At 41.0% G+C, this 21,232-nt stretch overlaps 1 protein-coding gene across 1 annotated transcript; it reads right to left on the bottom strand.

Moving 5' to 3' along the window:
• Positions 1-8,892: 8,892 nt before the first annotated feature.
• LOC124711742 (succinate dehydrogenase [ubiquinone] cytochrome b small subunit, mitochondrial) lies at positions 8,893-20,965 on the bottom strand. The gene is made up of 3 exons (XM_047241956.1): positions 20,811-20,965; positions 17,671-18,022; positions 8,893-9,201 (listed from the first exon to the last, which is right to left on the bottom strand). Exons 1-3 carry the CDS (start codon positions 20,854-20,856, stop codon positions 9,024-9,026), a joined length of 576 nt encoding a protein of 191 aa, XP_047097912.1. The 5' UTR covers positions 20,857-20,965; the 3' UTR covers positions 8,893-9,023.
• Between the last annotated feature and the right edge of the window lie 267 nt (positions 20,966-21,232).

The raw sequence follows: 21,232 nt of genomic DNA, 5'->3' as shown, positions 1-21,232 counted from the left end.
AGGACAAGATGAAAGGAATGTTACAAATGATTATATATATTTTTTTTTTAAAAAAAAGTAGAGATTATGCTACAAGTGAAGTGAAAAATGATGTATTGCAATCATTTGAAATGCTTTCAGAAGTTGAATAGCAAACATTTACAATAAGTTAAGCTTGTAATATTGAATTATTACGTTTTTACAATCAATTTTTGTTAGTTCCATTTAGAATGTTACACTTAAGTTATGTTTATAATATACAGATGAAATGAAATAACACTTACTTTTTCAATTTATATACGTTAAAATTCCATTACTCAAATTCTCAATTATATTGCAATTTCTTATAGTTTGGTTTTTCCACTGTTTGATGAAACATTCAAATGTGAGCTATCACTGGTACAAGCTGCCAGGTGGGAGACTTCTGTGTGGTCACTAGTGGTAAGTGCAGCCTGATGGGGTACATCTCAGCAACATAATCAATATTACTGTAAACTGGGGTGATTAGAGACTCAGGTGTGAATAGGGGCAGCAGTTCAGGAAAAAGTTTTATGTGTTACTAACGCAACGAAAAATCATTTGTCTGTAGTGAGATCTGATGTCCGAAACACCTTATGAGTTTGTTTCTCTGAAATACTTGGTTACTATCATCTTTGACTTATTTCAGAAGTTGGCAGCCTTGTTCAAACTCGTCATCTGTTTTTTTTTTTTTTTTTTTTTTTTTTTTTGCGGTAAAACTTCAGTTGTACATGCTACATACTTTTGAGGAATCTTTTCAAAAGTTTCCAGGTAAATACAGTATTATCACTATACACAAGAGACATGCTCAGAGATTTATGATACAATCATGTTTTTGTAGAAACTGTAATATATTTTCTCTTATGCTGCAACTTTTTTTTAACTTTCAGGGGTGAATAGTGACAGAATGGTTAGGAAATATCAGCATGATCCTAGAGGTCATCACCACAAACATGTTACAAAAGAGGACCTGGAAAGGGCTATAGAAGCCATTAGAAAAGGGATGTCACTCCGAAAAGCTTCAGAAAATTTTAAAATTGCGAAATATGCATTGTGAAGGTACAGCAAAATGTCTAAGCAGGAAATTGAAAACAGAAATAAGAAGGGAAGACAAACAGATCTTGGTGTGCCAACTGAAGTGAAGGTTGTGGAAAGTGTTTTTACTTGTGGAAGATGGGGATATCCACTAAGCATGTTTGACATACAATGTTTTGTAAAGTACTATTTGGACACAGAAGGAAGAATAATGAAGCAATTTAAAAACAATCTTCCAGGTCCAAATTGGGCACAATCTTTAATCGAGAGACACAAAGTTATTTCTCCATGAATATATCAAAATATATACCAAAGCATGGCTAAAGTTACCTCACAGGATATTGTTTATTGTTTCGAAGAGTTGAAAATAACTCTTAATGATGTTCCCCCAGAGCAAATATTAAATTATGATGAGACAAACCTGGCGGACAACCCTGGAAGGAAAAAACTTTTGTGCAAAAGAGGCTGCAAATATATAGACAGGGTTATGAATCAAACAAAATCCAATGTAAGTGTGGTGTTTGCTGCTACAGGCGATGGCACACTGTTGCCACCTTACGTGATATATAATGCTGAACACCTATACGATCTGTGGAGTGAAGGTAGTCCTGCTGAGGCAAGGTATAACAGAAGTAAATCAAACTGGATGGACAGCAGTTGTTTCTTAGATTGGTTTAAGCCTATAGTGATGCGTTATTTTCGTTGTTTTGAGGGAAGAAAAGTCATTATTGGTGACAACTTGAGCTCTCATCTGTCTCCAGCTGTCATTGGTTTGTGTGAAAAACATGACACTAAGTGTGTTTTCTTACCACCGAACTCAACTCATCTTACACAACCTCTAGATGTTGCAATGTTTAGGCCATTGAAACAGACTTGGCGAAAGGTTCTGGACAACTGGGAAAGCAGAACTAACAACAAGTGTTCAGGAATTGATAAGAAGTACTTTCCTTGACTTTTGAAAGAAACCCTTGACATGTTATCACCAACCATAGAAAGAAACATTTGTTCAGGTTTCAAGAAGACTGGTATTTATCCTTTTAATGAAGACTAAGTTCTTGGAATGTTGCCATCTGAAGAAAGTGGAGAAGGCAGCAATGGCACTGTTAATGGCAGCCTGGTTGAATTCTTAAAGCATCAAAGGTGGCCTCATGATAATTTGCCAAAACCAGGTAGAAAAAGGAAACTGAACTGAAGGAAACCTGGGAGGAGTGTTCATGCACAAGACATGTCGAATTCAGTGAATGAATCAGAAGAAGATAGTGATGGTGACAACAGTGATCACAGTTATGAAGAGAGAGAAGACTCCAGACCTATATCTACATCTACACCAAACGGTGCGTGGTGGAGGGTATCTCGTACCGCAACTAGCATCTTCTCTCCCTGTTCCACTCCCAAACAAAATGACGGAAAAATGACTGCCTATATGCCTCTGTATGAGCCCTAATCTCTCTTATCTTATCTTTGTGGTCTTTCTGCGAAATGTAAGTTGGCGGCAGTAAAATTGTAGTGCAGTCAGCGTCAAATGCTGGTTCTCTAATTTCCTCAGTAGCGATTCGTGAAAAGAACACCTCCTTTCCTCTAGAGACTCCCACCCAAGTTCCTGAAGCATTTCCGTAACATTCGCATGATGTTCAAACCTACCAGTAACAAATCTAGCAGCCCCCCTCTGAATTGCTTCTATATCCTCCCTCAATCCGACCTGATAGGGATCCCAAACGCTCGAGCAGTACTCAAGAATAGGTCGTATTAGTGTTTTATAAACGGTCTCCTTTGCAGATGAACCACATCTTCCCAAAATTCTACCAATGAACCGAAGATGACTATCCGCCTTCCCTACAACTGCCATTACATGCTTGTCCCACTTCATATCGCTCTGCAATGTTACGCCCAAATATTTAATCGATGTGACTGTGTCAAGCACTACACTACTAATGGAGTATTCAAACATTACAGGATTCTTTTTCCTATTCCTCTGCATTAGTTTACATTTATCTATATTTAGAGTTAGCTGCCATTCTGTACACCAATCACAAATCCTGTCCAAGTCATCTTGTATCCTCCTACAGTCACTCAACGACGACACCTTCCCGTACACCACAGCATCATCAACAAACAGCCGCACATTGCTATCCACCCTATCCAAAATATCATTCATGTAGATAGAAAACAACAGTGGACCTACCACACTTCCCTGAGATGATACCCTCACCTCCAATGAACACTCACCATCGAGGACAACGCACTGGGTTCTATTACTTAAGAAATCTTCGAGCCATTCACATACTTGGAAACCAATCCCATATGGCCGTTCCTTAGTTAGGAGTCTGCAGTGGGGCACCGAGTCAAACACTTTCCAGAAGTCAAGGAATAAGGCATCTGTCTGATACCCTTCATCCATGGTTCGCAAGATATCATGCGAAAAAAGGGGCGAGTTGCATTTCTCAGGAGCGATGCTTTCTAAAGCCATGCTGATGCATGGACAGCAACTTCTCTGTCTCAAGGAAATTCATTATATTCAAACTGAGAATATGTTTGAGAATCCTGCAACAAACCGATGTTAAGGATATTGGTCTTTAACTTTGAGGATCCATCCTTCTACCCTTCTTATATACAGGCGTCACCTGCACTTTTTTTCCAGTCACCCGGGACTTTATGTTGGGCTAGAGATTCGCGATAAACGCAAGCTAAGTAAGGAGCCACTGCAGTAGAGTACTCCCTGTAAAACCGAATTGGAAGCCCATCAAGACCTGGCAATTTATTTATTTTCAATCCATTCAGCTGCTTCACAACCCCAGGGATGTCTATCACTATGTCCTCCATACGGGAATCTGTACAAGACTCAAACAGTGGTATGTTTGTACGATTCTCCTGCGTGAAAGATTTCTCAAATGCTAAATTTAAAATTTCAGCTTTCATTTTGTTGTCTTCCGTTGCCAGGCCAGACTGATCAGTGACTGACTGGATGGAAGCCTTTGACCCACTTACCGATTTTAGGTAAGACCAGAATTTCCTTGGGTTTTCAGCAAGATCTTTTGCTAAGGTATGACGGTGGTAGTGGTTGAATGCTTCGTGCATTGCTCATTTTACAGCAGCACGAATCTCTACTAACTTTTGCCTGTCCTCATTCTCCCAATCTTTCTTGTACCACGAGTGCAACTGCCTTTGCTTCCTAAGCATTCTCCGAATTGCGCTGTTAAACCACGGTGGGTCTTATCTGTCCATAACCCACTTTTTGGCACATACTTGTTCAATATGTGATTTACAATGTGTTTAAAATTTGACCATAATTCTTTCACTTCCATCGTACCAGAAGTAAATGAAGTCGATTCATTTACTAAGTGGGATGCTAACAACTGCTTATCTGCTCTTTCTAGTAAGAATATTCTCTGAGCCTTCTTGACCGACTTTTTAACTTTCGTAACCATAGTAGTAATGAAATCATGTTCACTAATCCCTGTCTCAACACTGACACCGTCTGAGGTCTGGTCTGTTCGTGGCAATCAGATCTAAAATATTTCCATTACGCGTTGGCTATCGATTTAGCTGCTCAAGACAGTTTTCGGATAATGTGTTCAAAAGTAATTCACACGACAGCTTGTCTGTACCACCTGTAATGAATCCATAGACATCCCAGTCTATACTAGATAGGTTGAAGTCGCTTCCGACTAATATAGCACGATACGGGTACTTCTGCGATACAGAATGTAGACTCCCTTTGAACGATTCTAGATCTGTCACGATGGAACCTGGTGACCGGTAATAACACCCCACAATTAACTTTATTTCCTCTAGCCCTGTTAAATGTGTCCAGATAACTTCACAATCACACTCTACTTCAACCTCAGTAGACACAATATTTTTGTCAACTGCAACGAAGACACCAACTCCTTTGGTGTCTAATCTGTCTTTCTGATACACGTTCCAACCCTCACTAAATATTTCAGAACTTCCTATCTCAGGGTTCAGCTACGTCTCAGTCCCGAGAATAAATTGCGCGCCACACGCTTCCTGGACGGCAGTAAATTCAGGAACTTTATTCTGAACACTCTGAAAATTTACTGCAAATATCTTGATAGTTGAAGTGTCTTTACACTGAGCGCGTCCTGATTTCCCTGCCTGCACGTTGACTGGTGAGTGTTCATCAGGACACCTCGCATTACTGCCCAGCCTAAAAAACCCCCATGTGCACGCCACAAGTACTCTGCTACCTGAGTAGCCACTTCCTTTGTGTAGAGCACCCCTGACCTATCTAGGGGCGTCCTACAATTCCCCACCCAATAGCGCAAGCCTAGAAATCTGCAGCACAAGACCGTCACAGAGTAGACGAAGCCTCTGGTTCAGACCCTCCACTCGGCTCAAAAACCAAAGGACCCTGATCCACTCTGGGAATGATGCTGCAAATAGAGAGCTCTGCTTGCACCCCACGTGCGAGGCCAGCGGTCTTCACCAAATCCGCCAGCCACCTGTACGAACTAAGGATCGCCTCAGAACCCAAGCAACAGGCATCATTTGTGCCGACGTGAGCAACTACTTGCAGACGACTGCACCCCGTACACTCGATAGCCACAGGCAACGCCGCCTCCACATCTTGGATGATGCCCCCCTGGCAGACAAACCGAGTGCACGTTGGATTTCTTTGCAGCCCTGTACGCTATGTCCCTAATAGACTCCATCACCCGCCTAACGTTGGAGCTCCCAATAACCAGCAAGCCTTTGCCCCCGTGTGCCTGCTCGGGTCCTGCTGAAGGAGCAGCCACCTGCCCACTGACATGATGAACGAGCGAGGCCAGCCAGCCAGCTTCCACATTGGCCCTCCGCCTCGAGCGACGCGAACGCGTTGCAGTCCACCACTCACCCTGAGGTGAGTTCAGTACCAACGTGCCGGGTACACCAGAAGGTGCCTCGGCGGCTGAGTCAGCGTACGCAGCAAGAGACACCTGGGGTGTCTCAAGTGACGCGCCAGACTCTCCGCCATCGCTGCACTTCGAGGCAGCAGCCTGAAGGCGGCTGACCGTGGCCAACAGCATGCTCAGCCACATGGACCGTGACAAGGCACCTCAGACCGCTCAGATACCCCGCGCGGCCTTTATGCTTACGTTCAAAGTATCTGTGATTACATGGCTGATACAAACTATACAGCAGAGTTTATCAAGTTGCCTAAGTGCCATTTTATACGTATATTTCACATTTAATTGATCATATTGTACTAACATTATCTCCTTTATATGTACTCTATATAGCAACTACTGAAATGCGAAAAATCACTAACATTCATATCTATGACTGCTAATGACCAGTGTGTACATGTAGTCTTTCTTCAGGTTATATCTGACATCAATAATCAGTGTTCTGTTTTTAAATTTCATCTCCATTGTCATGAGCAGCCAGCAAAAAGTGTCAACTGACATAAATGCAAAGTTGCGGACTAAAGCTATGGAAAATTGGAGCTGCAACACAGTGTTAAGTACAGCACGACTTCCACAGGTTTCACATTTATGTATAAATTGAGGCACTTAAAGTTCTTCCTTTCTTTGGTCATTTTGCTTGCATTGTCAAAAAGGGTACACATACATGCAAAATAATCCTCTCTGAATATCAAGGTTTGGATTAGGGCTAACTATGTAGTTTATTAGTGCCAAAAAAGGATAATGCAGTGTTCAAAGGCTATGTTCATTATCTTGTGTTCTGTTCTCTTCCCTTCAGTTTCCTCTGGTTTGAATGCTTGTTCACGCATACAAGTAAAGGGTAGCAAGCCCTAATATACTGACTGAATCAACTGTTGTTAGTGTGTGCTTACATTCCCTCTGTTGAAAGGGAACTTAAGGACACCTCTCTAAATGTTAGTTGCTTGCTTGCCAGTCAGTCTCCCAAGCCAATGAATGCTGTTTTGCTTCAATCAGACTTGGTGCCATGTACAAACAAAAGAATTTAAAATTCAACAATTCGTTTGCATTACACAAGAAACAAAGGGAATCCGAAACTGAAAAAAGAGAACCGTTGAGATAACAAAATGTTGCAAAATCTGAGAAAAAGAAAAAAAGAATAAAACAATGGACCCAGACAACATTATTTTCATGTACAAACTGACTGACATGCAATCTGTTTCTGCTAGTGCCAAAAATACCTCAAACTTACCTGACTGGTAGATTTTATTTTCACAGGGTGGTTCTTTGGGAAAGATGCGGCACAGCTGTAACGTTTTTTTTATTGTTATGAATTTTCTAACTATAAAATTTGTTATGAAAGTTAGCTAATAATTTGAAATGATTAAAATACGCACATTAGAGCACACTGCAACACTTTTGAGACAATAATACAGAATTACAAACAAAAACATTTTTGATTTTGCAATCAGCCTGAATTTTTTCAGACTGTCACTGAAATACTGCACTCTCATCGATGTATTAAAAATGGGAATGCCAAAAAGATTTGTTTCTACTTAAGATTATCCAAGCATATATTAAACTTGTTACTGTAAATACCCTCATGTGTAAAAGTGAAAGACTGGTGATGCGGTCGAGTTTAAGCTTGTTCTGTGAACATACGCCATGCATCCTCCGACAGCCAGTGAGCATTCAGCAGTGTTCTGAACACTCTGTTGTGAGTCAGTGCAAACATAAAATGTGATCGTGGTGAGTTATTTAGTGAATTTTTACTCCATTTGTTGCTTGTTGCCTTCAATGATGATAACCAAACCTCATCAGTCCTTTTCCTTCACTCCCCTTTCTTCCCCTTCTGCCAGAAGAAGGACCCCCTGGTTCCAGAAGGTTGCGAACTTTAATACCTTTATATGTGTGTTCTCCTGCCACTGCTTGGAAAGTAGATTTTTTACCTATCCAATTACATTATACAATCTAATGATCTGTAACACTTTTTTTTTTTTTTTAATCAACGGGGAGATCCGAAATAATTCTCTCTCTCTCTCTCTCTCTCTCTCTCTCTCTCTCTCTCTCTCTCTCTCTGTGTGTGTGTGTGTGTGTGTGTGTGTGTGTGTGTGTGTGTGTGTGTGAGCGCGCGCGCGCGCGCGCTCTCTCTTTCTTACCCTGGTTTACCGAGAGTGACATCTTATATTGGAGCATTGCACTTCTTGAATTCTGGAATATCATTATCCATTTCCCTTTAAATTTAGTTTCAGTAAGCTCAGTTGTAACATCTTCAACTTTTGTAGCCATGTCTTCCTCCATTGTGTGTAATATTACAGTATACTGGTAATTTTTACTTTTGGACTGTCTAACTACAACTGAATGAAACAATTTTCATGCCATACTCGTTTCACCTTTACTATCTGCAAGGCATCTTCAGTGGCAGGTTGTGTGAATGATTTTGTACATGTTATCTTTCTGTTCCATTTTGGTGCTGTTCCTCTTCTTATAATTGCCACTTTGGGTTTTTATTTCCCACATTTCACAGCACTAGGAACTGAAAACTTGTTTTGATGCAATGTTTTGGTTTGTGTTGCTGACTGTCAGATGAAAACAAGTGTTCAGTTCCTAGTGTTGTGAAATGTGGAAAACAAAAACCCCAAGTGGCAATTGTAAGAAGAGGAACAATACAAAAAATGGAAACAGAAACATAACATGTAGAAAATTGTCCACACAAACTGCCACTGAAGATGCCTTGCAGAGAGTAAAGGCGAAATGTGTATGGCATGAAAATTGTGTTTCATTCAGTCGTAGTTACACAGTCCAAAAGTAAAAATTATCAATATACCATAAAAGCTCTGTTTTATCTTCTACTGTGGTTTAGTTTTCACTTTGATTTCTAACTTCATCTTCCTAAGGAAACATCTCTAACAATATTAATGTTTCACAATTACAGTGTATCGCCATTTGTTGAATTCACCAAAGTAATAAGAATGACTTTTAGTTACCAAGACCATTTAATAAATAATTACTTTACATGATTGTATTGCAGTCAAATTTTATGTACATAATGTTACTTAATTTAAGTACACACTTCATATACTAATTAGTTCTGAAACTGTTTCACAATTACAGTTTCCACAGTAAGTGAATGGCATTGGCAAAGCCACAATCATTGAAAATCAAAAACAGTAAGCCTGTCAATGTTGATATTGAAAGCACATAAACCAAAGCATGTGCAATTACTGGAAAAGTTTTTCCAAAAATTATAGGCCGCACATAGTCCACAACAATTGCTTCAATACCCCTGGAACAAATATGAGATGCATTTTTAGTTCCACAATTACAAGTAATAAATTAACAAAGCAATTTGTTAACTTCTGCAGAAATTTCATACATCTGTAACAAAACCATTATGCGAACAATACATCTCAGCAACATTGTTTCAAATCTGGATATGAAACTATTTCTAGTTTTGTTGACTTACTTATAATAAAAAGTATGAGGATACAAAATGAAGGGAAAAATGCTAAGTTACATACTTGGCAAGCACACTGTTTGATAACTAAAACCAGAGATGCTTCAATCTTGAGATTTTTACAAAGACTTCTACGTCTACACGCCCATTCCGTGATTCACACTACACTCATGTGTATGGCAGAGGGTTCATACATTCTATGCACTTTTTTGATATGTCTTCTGTCAACACTATCTGGTAAGGATCCCATACCTTATAGCACTAGCCTAGAAGAAGACTGACAAGTGTAGTGTAGGCAGTCTCTTTAGCAGATTTGTTGCATCCTCTACTTGTTCTGCCTTCCTCACAATATTAGCAATTGAAGTTCATGTTATAAATACAACCATTCTGCCTTGAGCAGAACATATATTTCCTCTTTCTCACTTTTAAAAATTAAAACTACACTGTATGACCAGGCACATTGACAATGAGGTGCCAACAGGCTGCCGTATCATTCTCTGCCACATGGCATCAATTAGATGCATTATGGAGGGTCATGGTGTCAGCACACCAGTCTCCTAGCCACAGTCAGCTTACTGGTTCTGGAAGCTGCTGCTCCTCATTCAAGTAGCTCCTCAGTTGGTATCATAAGGTTGAGTGAGCCCCATTCTAGTCCTCCCACAAAAGAAATATTCCGGACAGTACCAGGAATAGAACCCAGGTTCTGTGCATGGTAGTACCGACATGCTGGGCACTCAGTTATGGGGGCAAACTTTTCTCACTTTTATCCATACAATTTCTGAGCCACTACACTATAATCAATGGGTTTCTTTCTTATTTTAATTAAGAAAAGTATATTTCATTGTTTTTAGCCTTGTGCAACACAAGCGAAATTTTATGCATTTTGTCATCAACATCACTGTCAAACTGCTATTACACTCCTGGAAATGGAAAAAAGAACACATTGACACCGGTGTGTCAGACCCACCATACTTGCTCCGGACACTGCGAGAGGGCTGTACAAGCAATGATCACACGCACGGCACAGCGGACACACCAGGAACCGCGGTGTTGGCCGTCGAATGGCGCTAGCTGCGCAGCATTTGTGCACCGCCGCCGTCAGTCTCAGCCAGTTTGCTGTGGCATACGGAGCTCCATCGCAGTCTTTAACACTGGTAGCATGCCGCGACAGCGTGGACGTGAACCGTATGTGCAGTTGACGGACTTTGAGCGAGGGCGTACAGTGGGCATGCGGGAGGCCGGGTGGACGTACCGCCGAATTGCTCAACACGTGGGGCGTGAGGTCTCCACAGTACATCGATGTTGTCGCCAGTGGTCGGCGGAAGGTGCACGTGCCCGTCGACCTGGGACCGGACCGCAGCGACGCAGGCATGCACGCCAAGACCGTAGGATCCTACGCAGTGCCGTAGGGGACCGCACCGCCACTTCCCAGCAAATTAGGGACACTGTTGCTCCTGGGGTATCGGCGAGGACCATTCGCAACCGTCTCCATGAAGCTGGGCTACGGTCCCGCACACCGTTAGGCCGTCTTCCGCTCACGCCCCAACATCGTGCAGCCCGCCTCCAGTGGTGTCGCGACAGGCGTGAATGGAGGGGCGAATGGAGACGTGTCGTCTCCAGCGATGAGAGTCGCTTCTGCCTTGGTGCCAATGATGGTCGTATGCGTGTTTGGCGCCGTGCAGGTGAGCGCCACAATCAGGACTGCATACGACCGAGGCACACAGGACCAACACCCGGCATCATGGTGTGGGGAGCGATCTCCTACACTGGCCGTACACCACTGGTGATCGTCGAGGGGACACTGAATAGTGCACGGTACATCCAAACCGTCATCGAACCCATCGTTCTACCATTCCTAGACCGGCAAGGGAACTTGCTGTTCCAACAGGACAATGCACGTCCGCATGTATCCCTTGCCACCCAACGTGCTCTAGAAGGTGTAAGTCAACTACCCTGGCCAGCAAGATCTCCGGATCTGTCCCCCATTGAGCATGTTTGGGACTGGATGAAGCGTCGTCTCACGCGGTCTGCACGTCCAGCACGAACGCTGGTCCAACTGAGGCGCCAGGTGGAAATGGCATGGCAAGCCATTCCACAGGACTGCAACCAGCATCTCTACGATCGTCTCCATGGGAGAATAGCAGCCTGCATTGCTGCGAAAGGTGGATATACACTGTACTAGTGCCGACATTGCGCATGCTCTGTTGCCTGTGTCTATGTGCCTGTGGTTCTGTCAGTGTGATCATGTGATGTATCTGACCCCAGGAATGTGTCAATAAAGTTTCCCCTTCCTGGGACAATGAATTCACGGTGTTCTTATTTCAATTTCCAGGAGTGTATTATGACTTTTATTGTATTTAGTATTTAATGCTAATATAGTAAGAAAGGTTAGTGCTGTTTATACCTGTAAGTAGTTCTGATAATGGGAAAATCAATGCACATTTGTAAATGATTGGAAGACATATGACAAAAAGTAAGCATAACAATAGCTCTTATTTCCCTTTCCATTTTATTACAGAAGTTCAGCAAAAATGTTTCACATGACTGACTTTCCAATCACCTGTACTAAAGCAAGCAACAGCCAAATGAACAGCTAAGGAAAAGAAAATGACATCCACTTACACTGTTGTAATAGCAACAGGACATTTGGGTAAAAATGAGATGAGGCTTTTGCTTTCCATACTTTGGAAAGGCTGTGACTATTACCAATGTGGTCAAATTCTTAAGCGCTGCAAAGTTTTACCAATTCTACTGTCCCCTTCAATACGACTGAAAATATGTATTTTCTGACAATTCTATGTAACACCTATCTGTGAAAACAACGCAAATACGACAAAATCTGTTTTCAGTAATGCTAATACACTTTATCAAGCAAAAAACATTAGAAGGAACTTATTAGCACCTAAAAGTAATGACACAGTTTTGTCCCTCTATGAAATGACTCTTCTCATGAAATTATCGCTGTGTGATGATGCTTATTTTACTGTAATCTAGCGGACTGAAGTGAGACATTGACAAACCTGGCATAGCATTACTAAGTGGACAGAATTTGCAATGGCAGAAACAAGAAAGTATCTTTAAAACTATCAAAACAAAAATAGTGAATGTTGATTGATTGCACTTCAGAGCACAAAAGAGAAGTTCAGAGAGACAGAGTTGAGAGTGATGATACAGTCACACTGATTCCCATTTGTTGTAAGCAATGGAAATTGAAACTAATGTGGAGATTGGTAAGACTTCTTTATGCACAGCTAGTTTAAGCCTTCTAGAAGCCCATAAGAGCTGTATTCCATACAAGAAAACCACCATTTCAAGTCACTGCATCCACACTAGCTGACGCCTATTTGAAATACACCAGTCATATCCATGATTCTAAAAACGTTGACTGTAGTCATTTAAATCCGCATGGAAGAATTCTAAATACCTCCAGATGATTCAAATTTGGTAATATATTAATAAAAAATAATTTAATATATCTTTTGGAGTAGCTCTGGCCCTGAGTAATAGTCAGAAAGAAGGAATCGTTCTTGCTGAAAGTACAACTCTCAAAAATATTTCTAAAGTTGCAATCAGTACAGCTGCAACCAAAGTTTTATGTAAACAAATGTGTATTATTGTTGCAACAAACCAGTGTGAAGATTCTCTCACTAACCTTCCCCCCCTCTGCCCTTCCCTTTCAATGCACCACGGACTCACTGCACTGCAAGGTTGCTTTTCAGTCACTAACTATATAAAATTGCTCGTCCAACTGCCAACCTGGATTCGTAGGATGCTGCAACAAAGCATATTCACCCAGTTTTTGTCACAATTTCGTGAATGAAAGTAATACAAATGTCCTGAGAAAAGAATGAGATTTTCACTCTGCACTGGAGTGTGCACTGGTATGAAACTTCCTGGCAGATTAAAACTGTGTGCCAGGTTGAGACTCGAACTCAGGGACCTTTGCCTTTCGCTGGCAAGTGCTCTACTGACTGAGCTACCCAAGCACAACTCACAACCCGTCCTCACAGCTTCAATTCTGCCAGTACCTCATCTTCTACCTTCCGAACTTCACAGAAGCTCTTCTGCAAACCTTGCAGAACAAGCACTCCTGGAAGAAAGGATATGCGGAGACGTGGCTTAGCCATAGCTTGCAGGATATTTCCAGAATGAGATTTTCACTCTGCAGCAAAGTGGAAGGTAGAAGACGAGGTACTGACAGTACTGAAGCTGTGAGGACAGGTTGTGAGTCATGTATGGATAGCTCGGTCGGTAGAGCACTTTCCCGCGAAAGGCAAAGGTCCCGAGTTCGAGTCTCAACTCTGTCCACGGTTTTAATCTGCCAGGAATTTTCATCCTGAAAAAAATTCCACATATAATGCACATTCTTCTGTTTCTGCAGAACAACTCTACCAAGAGGAAATTTGTGAATGTTCTTTACAAATAGACTACTGTCAAGAATTTTGTTCAAGAGTATCTCACTGGTGGTACATGTATGTATCCTGGAAATATCCCTACTGGAGCAAAACAATGATTTAAAAAAAGCCCCTTTTACTACAATAATGATAGCAAAGTCTACATATATCATAATATAAGTATGCAGCAGCAGCAGCAGCAGCAGCAGCAGCAACAACAACAACAACAACAACAACAACAACAACAACAACTTGTCTCACCTCACTCGTTTTGAAGAGGACAAGAAAACATCAGATTGTAAAAAAAAAGTATGGGATGATAGAATTAGAATTTTTTAAAATTTAAAGTAAAATTATTTGTTGTAAGGAGCTTACATGAGCTTGATGATCAGTTGAAGACTGCATTTAGCAGTACCACAATGAGTTGTTGTTAATGCAGCAGTGTATATTCAGCTAAGAATGTTCCTCTCCTGCTAAATATTCTTGCACAATTGAATGATAATCAGCAGCAGGAAGAAATCAGTTTATGAACTGGTGAATCCCAAGTTTGCATTTGGTGTCAATTTGCTATTTGTGGAAGACTTTTTGAGATTGATAGATGGCTCGGAGGTATGTCGACAAAACTTAAGTGAGCAACAGTTATGAAAAATCAGGTTATTATTTATGACTTACAGCACTACTGGAGTAATGACTTATAGCATTACTGGAGTAATTCAGTCAGTCATTAATGGTGATGAATGAAAGTGTAACACTTGCTTTAAGTTCAAACAGCAGGCTCCAAATATGGGAACATGCAGATGTGGTCAAGTAAATATGTATCTGAATACTATCAATGAAACATCTGATGGACTGACTAAGTAACTGTAGCATGTAACTTTGGTAGCATAAGCCACATACGTAGGAAGAATCAACATGATAAAGATGGTGATGCCAACTGCAGTTAGGCCACTATTTCTGTTTTAAACTGGCCCATTTTTGTATTGAATATCATACAGAAAATTAAATCATTCGCCTGTGATAACATGTTTCTGAGGGGTGTTGCACGTTAAGTGGGACCAGGTTGGTTCTAGAATACTTACTGATAATGCCACAACTCAATTCTACAATTTTTTCTTTCATTTATATACTATTCTGAAATTATGAACAACAGAGCGTGGGTATCCACATCACATAGAGGGGATACTGAGTTGCGGACAGGCACTACGAAAGACTGCTATACATTTTAGCTTTCAGCCAAAATGCCTCCTCCTGAAGCTGAAAATACATTCACATAAGCACAACTCACACATACAACCACTGTCTCTGGGTGCTGTTGCTGGACTGAGTCGTAACTGCGCAATCAGGTGTGGGTGATGGCCTGGGAGGTGGAGATATCAAGGAGAGGTTGGGAAAGGTGTAGTGCTGCTTGTGGGCGCAAGCACTGACATGGTGGTGACAGGATAAGGCTTCCACAAGCAATTTGAAACTTTTTTTTGGGGGGGGGGGGGGGTTGGGGTTGGGAAGGGAGCACAAAAGGAGAGAAGTAGGGAAGGGGGAAAAAGACTAGAGGTTGTGTAGGCAAACTAGAAAGCTGTGTACTGTGTTGTGTTGGATTGGGAGCAGGAAAGGGTATAGTAAGTGGATGACAGGAACTAGCGAAGGCTGACGCTAGGGGGTTACGGGGACATAGAAGATATTGCAAGGAGAGTTTCCACCTGTCCAATTCAAAAAAGCTGGTGTTGGCAGGAAGGATCCAGATGATGCAGGCTGTGAAACAGTCATGAAGTGAAGCACATTGTGTTGAGCAGTATGTTTGACAACTGGATAGTCCAGCTACCTCTTGGCCACAGTTTCAGCGGCCATTCATGAAGACAAGTAACTTGTTCCCAAAACTGAGATTTTCACTCTGCAGCGGAGTGTGTGCTGATATGAAACTTCCTGGCAGAGACGAGGTACTGGCAGAAGTAAAGCTGTGAGGATGGGGCGTGAGTCGTGCTTGGGTAGCTCAGTTGGTAGAGCACTTGCCCACGAAAGGCACAGGTCCCGAGTCCGAGTCTTGGTCCGGCACACAGTTTTAATCTGACAGGAAGTTTCAGATACCTTGCTAGTTGCCATGTCCATATCAAAAGCAAAGTAGTTGCAGCTTAGTTTGTAGATCACATGACTGCTTTCACAAATAGCCCTGCCTTTGATGGGATAGGAGATGACCATGATCAGACTGGAGTGGGTGGGAGGATGTACGGGAGATCTTGCATCTATTGCAGGAATATGAGCCACGAGGCAAGGGGTAGGGAGCAGGGGTGGAGTAGAAATGGACAACAAGGGTATTGCATAGATCTGAAGGGCAGTGGAATACCACTGTGGGAAAATTTGGAAAGATAGTGGGCACGCTGTTTCTCATTTTAGGGCACAGCAGGTAGTCAAATCCTTGGTGGAGAATGTGCTTCGCTTGCTCCAGTCCTGGGTGGTACTGAGTTATGAGGAGAGTGCTGCTACTTGTGGCTAGACTGTGGGTATTTGGGAGGTTAGGTGACTGAAGAAACAAGGCAAGGGAGATTGTTTCTGTACAAAGTTGGGGGGATAATTTCGGCCTCTGAAGGCATCAGTGAGACCCATGGTATATTTGGAGAGGGAATGCTTTTCACTGCAGATGTGATGTCCACAAGTTACTAGGCTGTATAGAAGGGTCTTCTAGGTATGGAATGGGTGGCAACTGTCGAATTGGAGGTATTGCTGGTGGTTGGTAGGTTCGATTTGAACAGAAGTACTGCTGTACTCACCCTTGAGGTAGAGGTCAACACTGAAAAATGTGGCTTGTTGAGTTGAGGCCAAACAGATGAATTGAATGGGGTAGAAAGTGATTTGATTCTGGTGGAATGTAGTCTCACTGAGGCCTTCACAGACCGAAATTAACCTCCCTATCTTGTACAGAAACAGATCGAGTCTTGTCCTTCCAATCACCTACCAACCCCAAAGATTCACTGCCCAGCCACAAAGGAGGAGTCCCCTCTCGACTCAGTATCACCTAGTAACAGAACAACGGTTTCACATTCTCTGCGAGGGTTTCAACTACCTCTTGTCATCATGCCCTGAAATGTAGACTATGCCATCCACTAACCTTCCCACCCTTTGCACAGTGGTATTCTGTTGCCCCCAAACCTACGTGATATCCTTCTACATCCCTACTCCCAACCCCTTGCCGCATGGCTCATATTACTGCAATATGACCTAGATGCATGACCTGTCCCATACATCTTCCCACCATCCCACCCCACCCCATGCCACCTCCTTCCCCCAGCAACCACACCTGATTGCTGCTCCCAACACGCACAGCTGTGACTCAGCCTGGCCACAGCAGCCACAGGCAGTGCATATGTGTACACGAGTTGTGCTTGTATGAATGTGTACGTGACTTCTGCTTCAGAAGAATGCCTTTTGACCGAAAGCTGACATATAGCAGCATTTTTCTTGTACCTGTCAGTGACTCAACGTCCTACATAATGTTGTTGTTATTCCGTCCTAGATTTTCCATTGTTAGAATATTGGTACGCTATTATCCCTGTGCCACCACAACCAAGGTGGCAGTTGGTCAAGTGGTTGTTACATACCCACTGATTGGAGAGCCTACATTCAACAAACCCAAAGTGTGGTGAAACGAGGAGTTTCTGAAACTGGCTAGCTGTACATGTGAAACAATCTGAGAAGTTTTCAGCAAATCATATTAATTAAAATATTATGCTTTCTGTAATTCTGTTCATTGCCTTTAAACTTTTTTTTTTAGAACAAGTGCTGAATAATCCTGAACTACAGGAAACAGGGGCAGCTGGTTTGTCAGAATCATTTTTCTTTCACATTATAATCTAAAATTTATAAGAAAAAGATACAATAAGGATTACATATCACATTAAAAATAAAATATTCTTACCAGTGACTATGCATCACAAGAGACAAGGCAAGAAGACAGTCCAGTGGTTGCGATGGAAAAATTAATGCTACAGGGACCACACCGAGCAGTCCAGCAGCAAGTATGCGTTCCGCACTCCACAACTTAGTATGGTCCCCTCCATGTGATTTTTCTGCTTCATTTTTCACACTGCTAACAGCAAAATTTCTGGCACAGACCAAATATGTTGCCTGTGTTCTGTTGCTATAGAGATTCGTATAATCACTCCTGTTTGCCTTTGAAAGATTGACAAGCGAAGGATGAAAATCCATCTTTCTCACTGCTGACCCTAATCTGTACAAGGGGCTGCTGCTTGTAGACAACTTCTTACATACTGGAAAATGACAAGGGAGCATTAAGTGATACAATGTAATCTGATGGCACTGTATGATATACAAATCTTAGATTTGATAATTTAATATTTTGATGAACATGCTAATAGTCAGACCCCATTAAATAAAAGCACTTTATCCAGCAAAAAAAATATTACAAAATTATTATCACTTAAATGATGCATCCAACATAACTGTCATAAATCACCACCGTTTCTTGGTAAGAGTCAAGATCAGGGACAACACATTCACTTACTTGTTATACAGAGAAATGTTGGTGGTGTTCACTGTGAGTCCTGACATGAGAGCAAAGCAGTTTGTCAACAGCATGTTCAAAGCAGTAAGCACACATGTTGATCACCGATGAATTGAAGTAACTGTGCCAAATCCCAACTTGACTATGACCACGGAATGTGTAATCACTTCAGGAAAACTGGTTATAATCCCTGAAGTTCCCAAGACAGTAAGCATAATAAAAATAATAATAATCAGAGGCTCATGATATAAGATGACATCAATACTCTAATTGTTCAGTAACTGTAGTTGAGCCTTTCCTCATAAACCACAACCAAACAATCAGTTTCAGAACATGTTAAGAATATGTTCCAATGATTTCAATTCCAGCACTCAAAACACACGATACTATTCTCCCATTGGCTATGAGAAAGCCAAAATATATACCATAGAGAAAAAGTGCCTTGGTTGATACTACCCCTGTTCTAGTCTTTAGTTGCATACCTTGTGTAATGCTTTATTGGCAGCAACATAAGAATGTGTTCTTGGACAACATTTTGGGAAAATAATATCATCACTATGAAAAATGACTTGAAATCAACCATGAAAATGAAATATTATTGAGTACGGTGCAGAGCAATAATTACGACAATTAGAGCAACAGTTTCAAGTCTCCAATCTTTTAATCATAGTTTATTATCTTAAACAATACACTTCGGTCAATTAGAAATCTTCATTTGTCTGTCATGTTTACATATTTTAAAGGACAAAGAATAATTCATGTGTAGTACCAGGCAAACTGCAATCAATGGCATTTCTCAGATTAGATCCGAAGTAATGTGCATCTGAAGTAGTACTGCTGTTGGCATATCAGAAGTTTAGACATGCATAGTTAATAAATCCATGGAAAACAGCAAATATGAAAGCTGAACAACAGATAGCAACAAATTTTCTTTTCTATCTTTCAACTCAACACGTCAAGAAAAGGTCAGAACATAACAAACAAAAAATGAAATGAGGACGACTTAGCAGTGGAGGAAAGAAAGTAACTGTGCAGGAAATGATGAAAATAGGTAACAGTTTCAGCAGAAGGTATGCAAGATAAAGATCTACTCAACAAACAACATACAGCAGCTATCCTCCCCCTCCTAAACAGAAAGAGACAAAACCAATTGGTTGAACAGGCAGATGAAAGTTAACAGGAAATGAAAAAGAGCACTAACCTAAATTAAATACTGTAATACACAGTACTTTTGAGCAACACCAAATATCTCTCCCGATAGCAGTGCTAAATGACACTCAAACTCAAGAATGATCACCTAATTCAGGTTTTTCTACAATTCCAATGAATATGACTACATCCTCCATATACCTCTTAATTTCTTTAGCATCTCTCTCTCTCTTTTTTAACCTAACTAACAGACTTTGGAGAACCCACTGTCAACAGAACTGTAAAATCTGTGTCAGAATAGTGTGCAATTTTCAATTTCAGATCTTTATAATTTTACTGTTTGGATGCAGATTTCAGCTGTTCAGCATGTAATAATTTATCATGGCATGCAAATGATGGAAGTATGAATTTCTGCAAAATGTTCATACAACAATCCTTTGTGTGTTAATGGCAGGAGACTCCTGAACACCACCTGGATCTACCTCTCCTTTCATTACACCTAACACCGTTTTAGCAACAGACTAAAATACTATCTTTGTCATGATAAAAATAATCTGTCATCGGGTCACACATAGTACGCAGAATCACCATTGCTTTGACACTGCATGCAACTCCACATGAGTAAATGGAGCCAAGACTATTGTCAATCAAAATTTATGAACTCTACAACTAATTACTGCATTATTCGAAGTTCATTCATGCTCAGAAGTGACTAAACACATCAACTTACCTACTTATTGAACACTGTACTCATTACATTACGGTGAGTTTAAAATTTGCATTTATTTTGCCAAATGTTTTAAATGAATGTGAAGGAACACAGATAAGAAATGAGAGTATCTTAGTGGCTGCAATGTACACACCTATGTACTATGTATAATCCAATTACAGAAAAACTACAGTTATTTTCCTAGCAAAGGCTGATACACTGTGAGGTTTAGACACTAATGCAACGTACATAAACTTCTGTTTCCATTTAATGTATTTGACAATGATACATTAGTTTAAATAAGCAACACCTCTCAACCACTGCACAGGCCATCTACAGAAAATTTACACAATTCATGCCTACAGCTAACGTGGCTGTAGACGTAATGTAATGTAACATAAGAATAATGACGAGAAATTCATACACAACAGCTATGCATATCACAAGCCAGATTAGCACTACGATCAATGGCTATTGCTAACACCATGAAATATTTTAGAGTGCTTGGATACACGCCAGTTTCAGAAATTCTGTTGAGCTTTGGTAGCACCAGCTAACGGTAATGTCATTACGATTACCCTATGGTATATACACTGCAGGTACAAAAGTATTATGCACACCTCAGTAGCTCCTATATTAATATTCAGATCTAGTACTGAAATAAATTAAATTATACCTTGCAACGAGTTTGGTACAGATCTTAAAATACAACGGAGTGCCATTTCTTTAAAGGGTTGCCTGCTTCTCACACTAGCAAACACCTATTACTTTAATCCCTTTTTTTGCTCCACCCGCAGATAGTTTTCTCCAAAGATAAAATAATCAATTGGTGAACAGAGGGAGCGAATATACGCCACTAATAGTCTGCGCAATCATTAGCGCACATATAATCTGCGCAAAAAGACCTTAGCGTTTGGGAAAGAGCTCTGCGCAGATCCAAGACGAACGCAAACACGGAAATATGTTTTGGAAAATTGCTCACATCTTTGGATGCAAATCTAAACTCACACACAAATCACGGCGGGTGGATAGCAGCTGAATGAGAATCTGGGGCATGAAATGTGTTTGAGTCAGTTATACCTTCGCACATGTCAAAAC

This window comes from Schistocerca piceifrons, chromosome 1 (assembly GCF_021461385.2).
Source record: "Schistocerca piceifrons isolate TAMUIC-IGC-003096 chromosome 1, iqSchPice1.1, whole genome shotgun sequence".
Classification (NCBI taxonomy): domain Eukaryota; kingdom Metazoa; phylum Arthropoda; class Insecta; order Orthoptera; family Acrididae; genus Schistocerca; species Schistocerca piceifrons.
The sequence above is the reverse complement of the archived record's forward strand: the minus strand, read 5'-3'. Positions and strand labels throughout refer to the sequence as shown.

Excerpts from the sequence above, each read along its gene's own strand:
- LOC124711742 (XM_047241956.1), bottom strand. The coding sequence starts at position 20,856 with ATGGCACTCCGTTGTATTTTAAGATCTGTACCAAACTCGTTGCAAG. Across the intron at positions 18,023-20,810 it reads TGTACCAAACTCGTTGCAAG|TATGTAAGAAGTTGTCTACA; the intron begins GTATAATTTAAT and ends GTCATTTTCCAG. Across the intron at positions 9,202-17,670 it reads CTTGTGATGCATAGTCACTG|GGGTATTGAAGCAATTGTTG; the intron begins GTAAGAATATTT and ends TATTTGTTCCAG.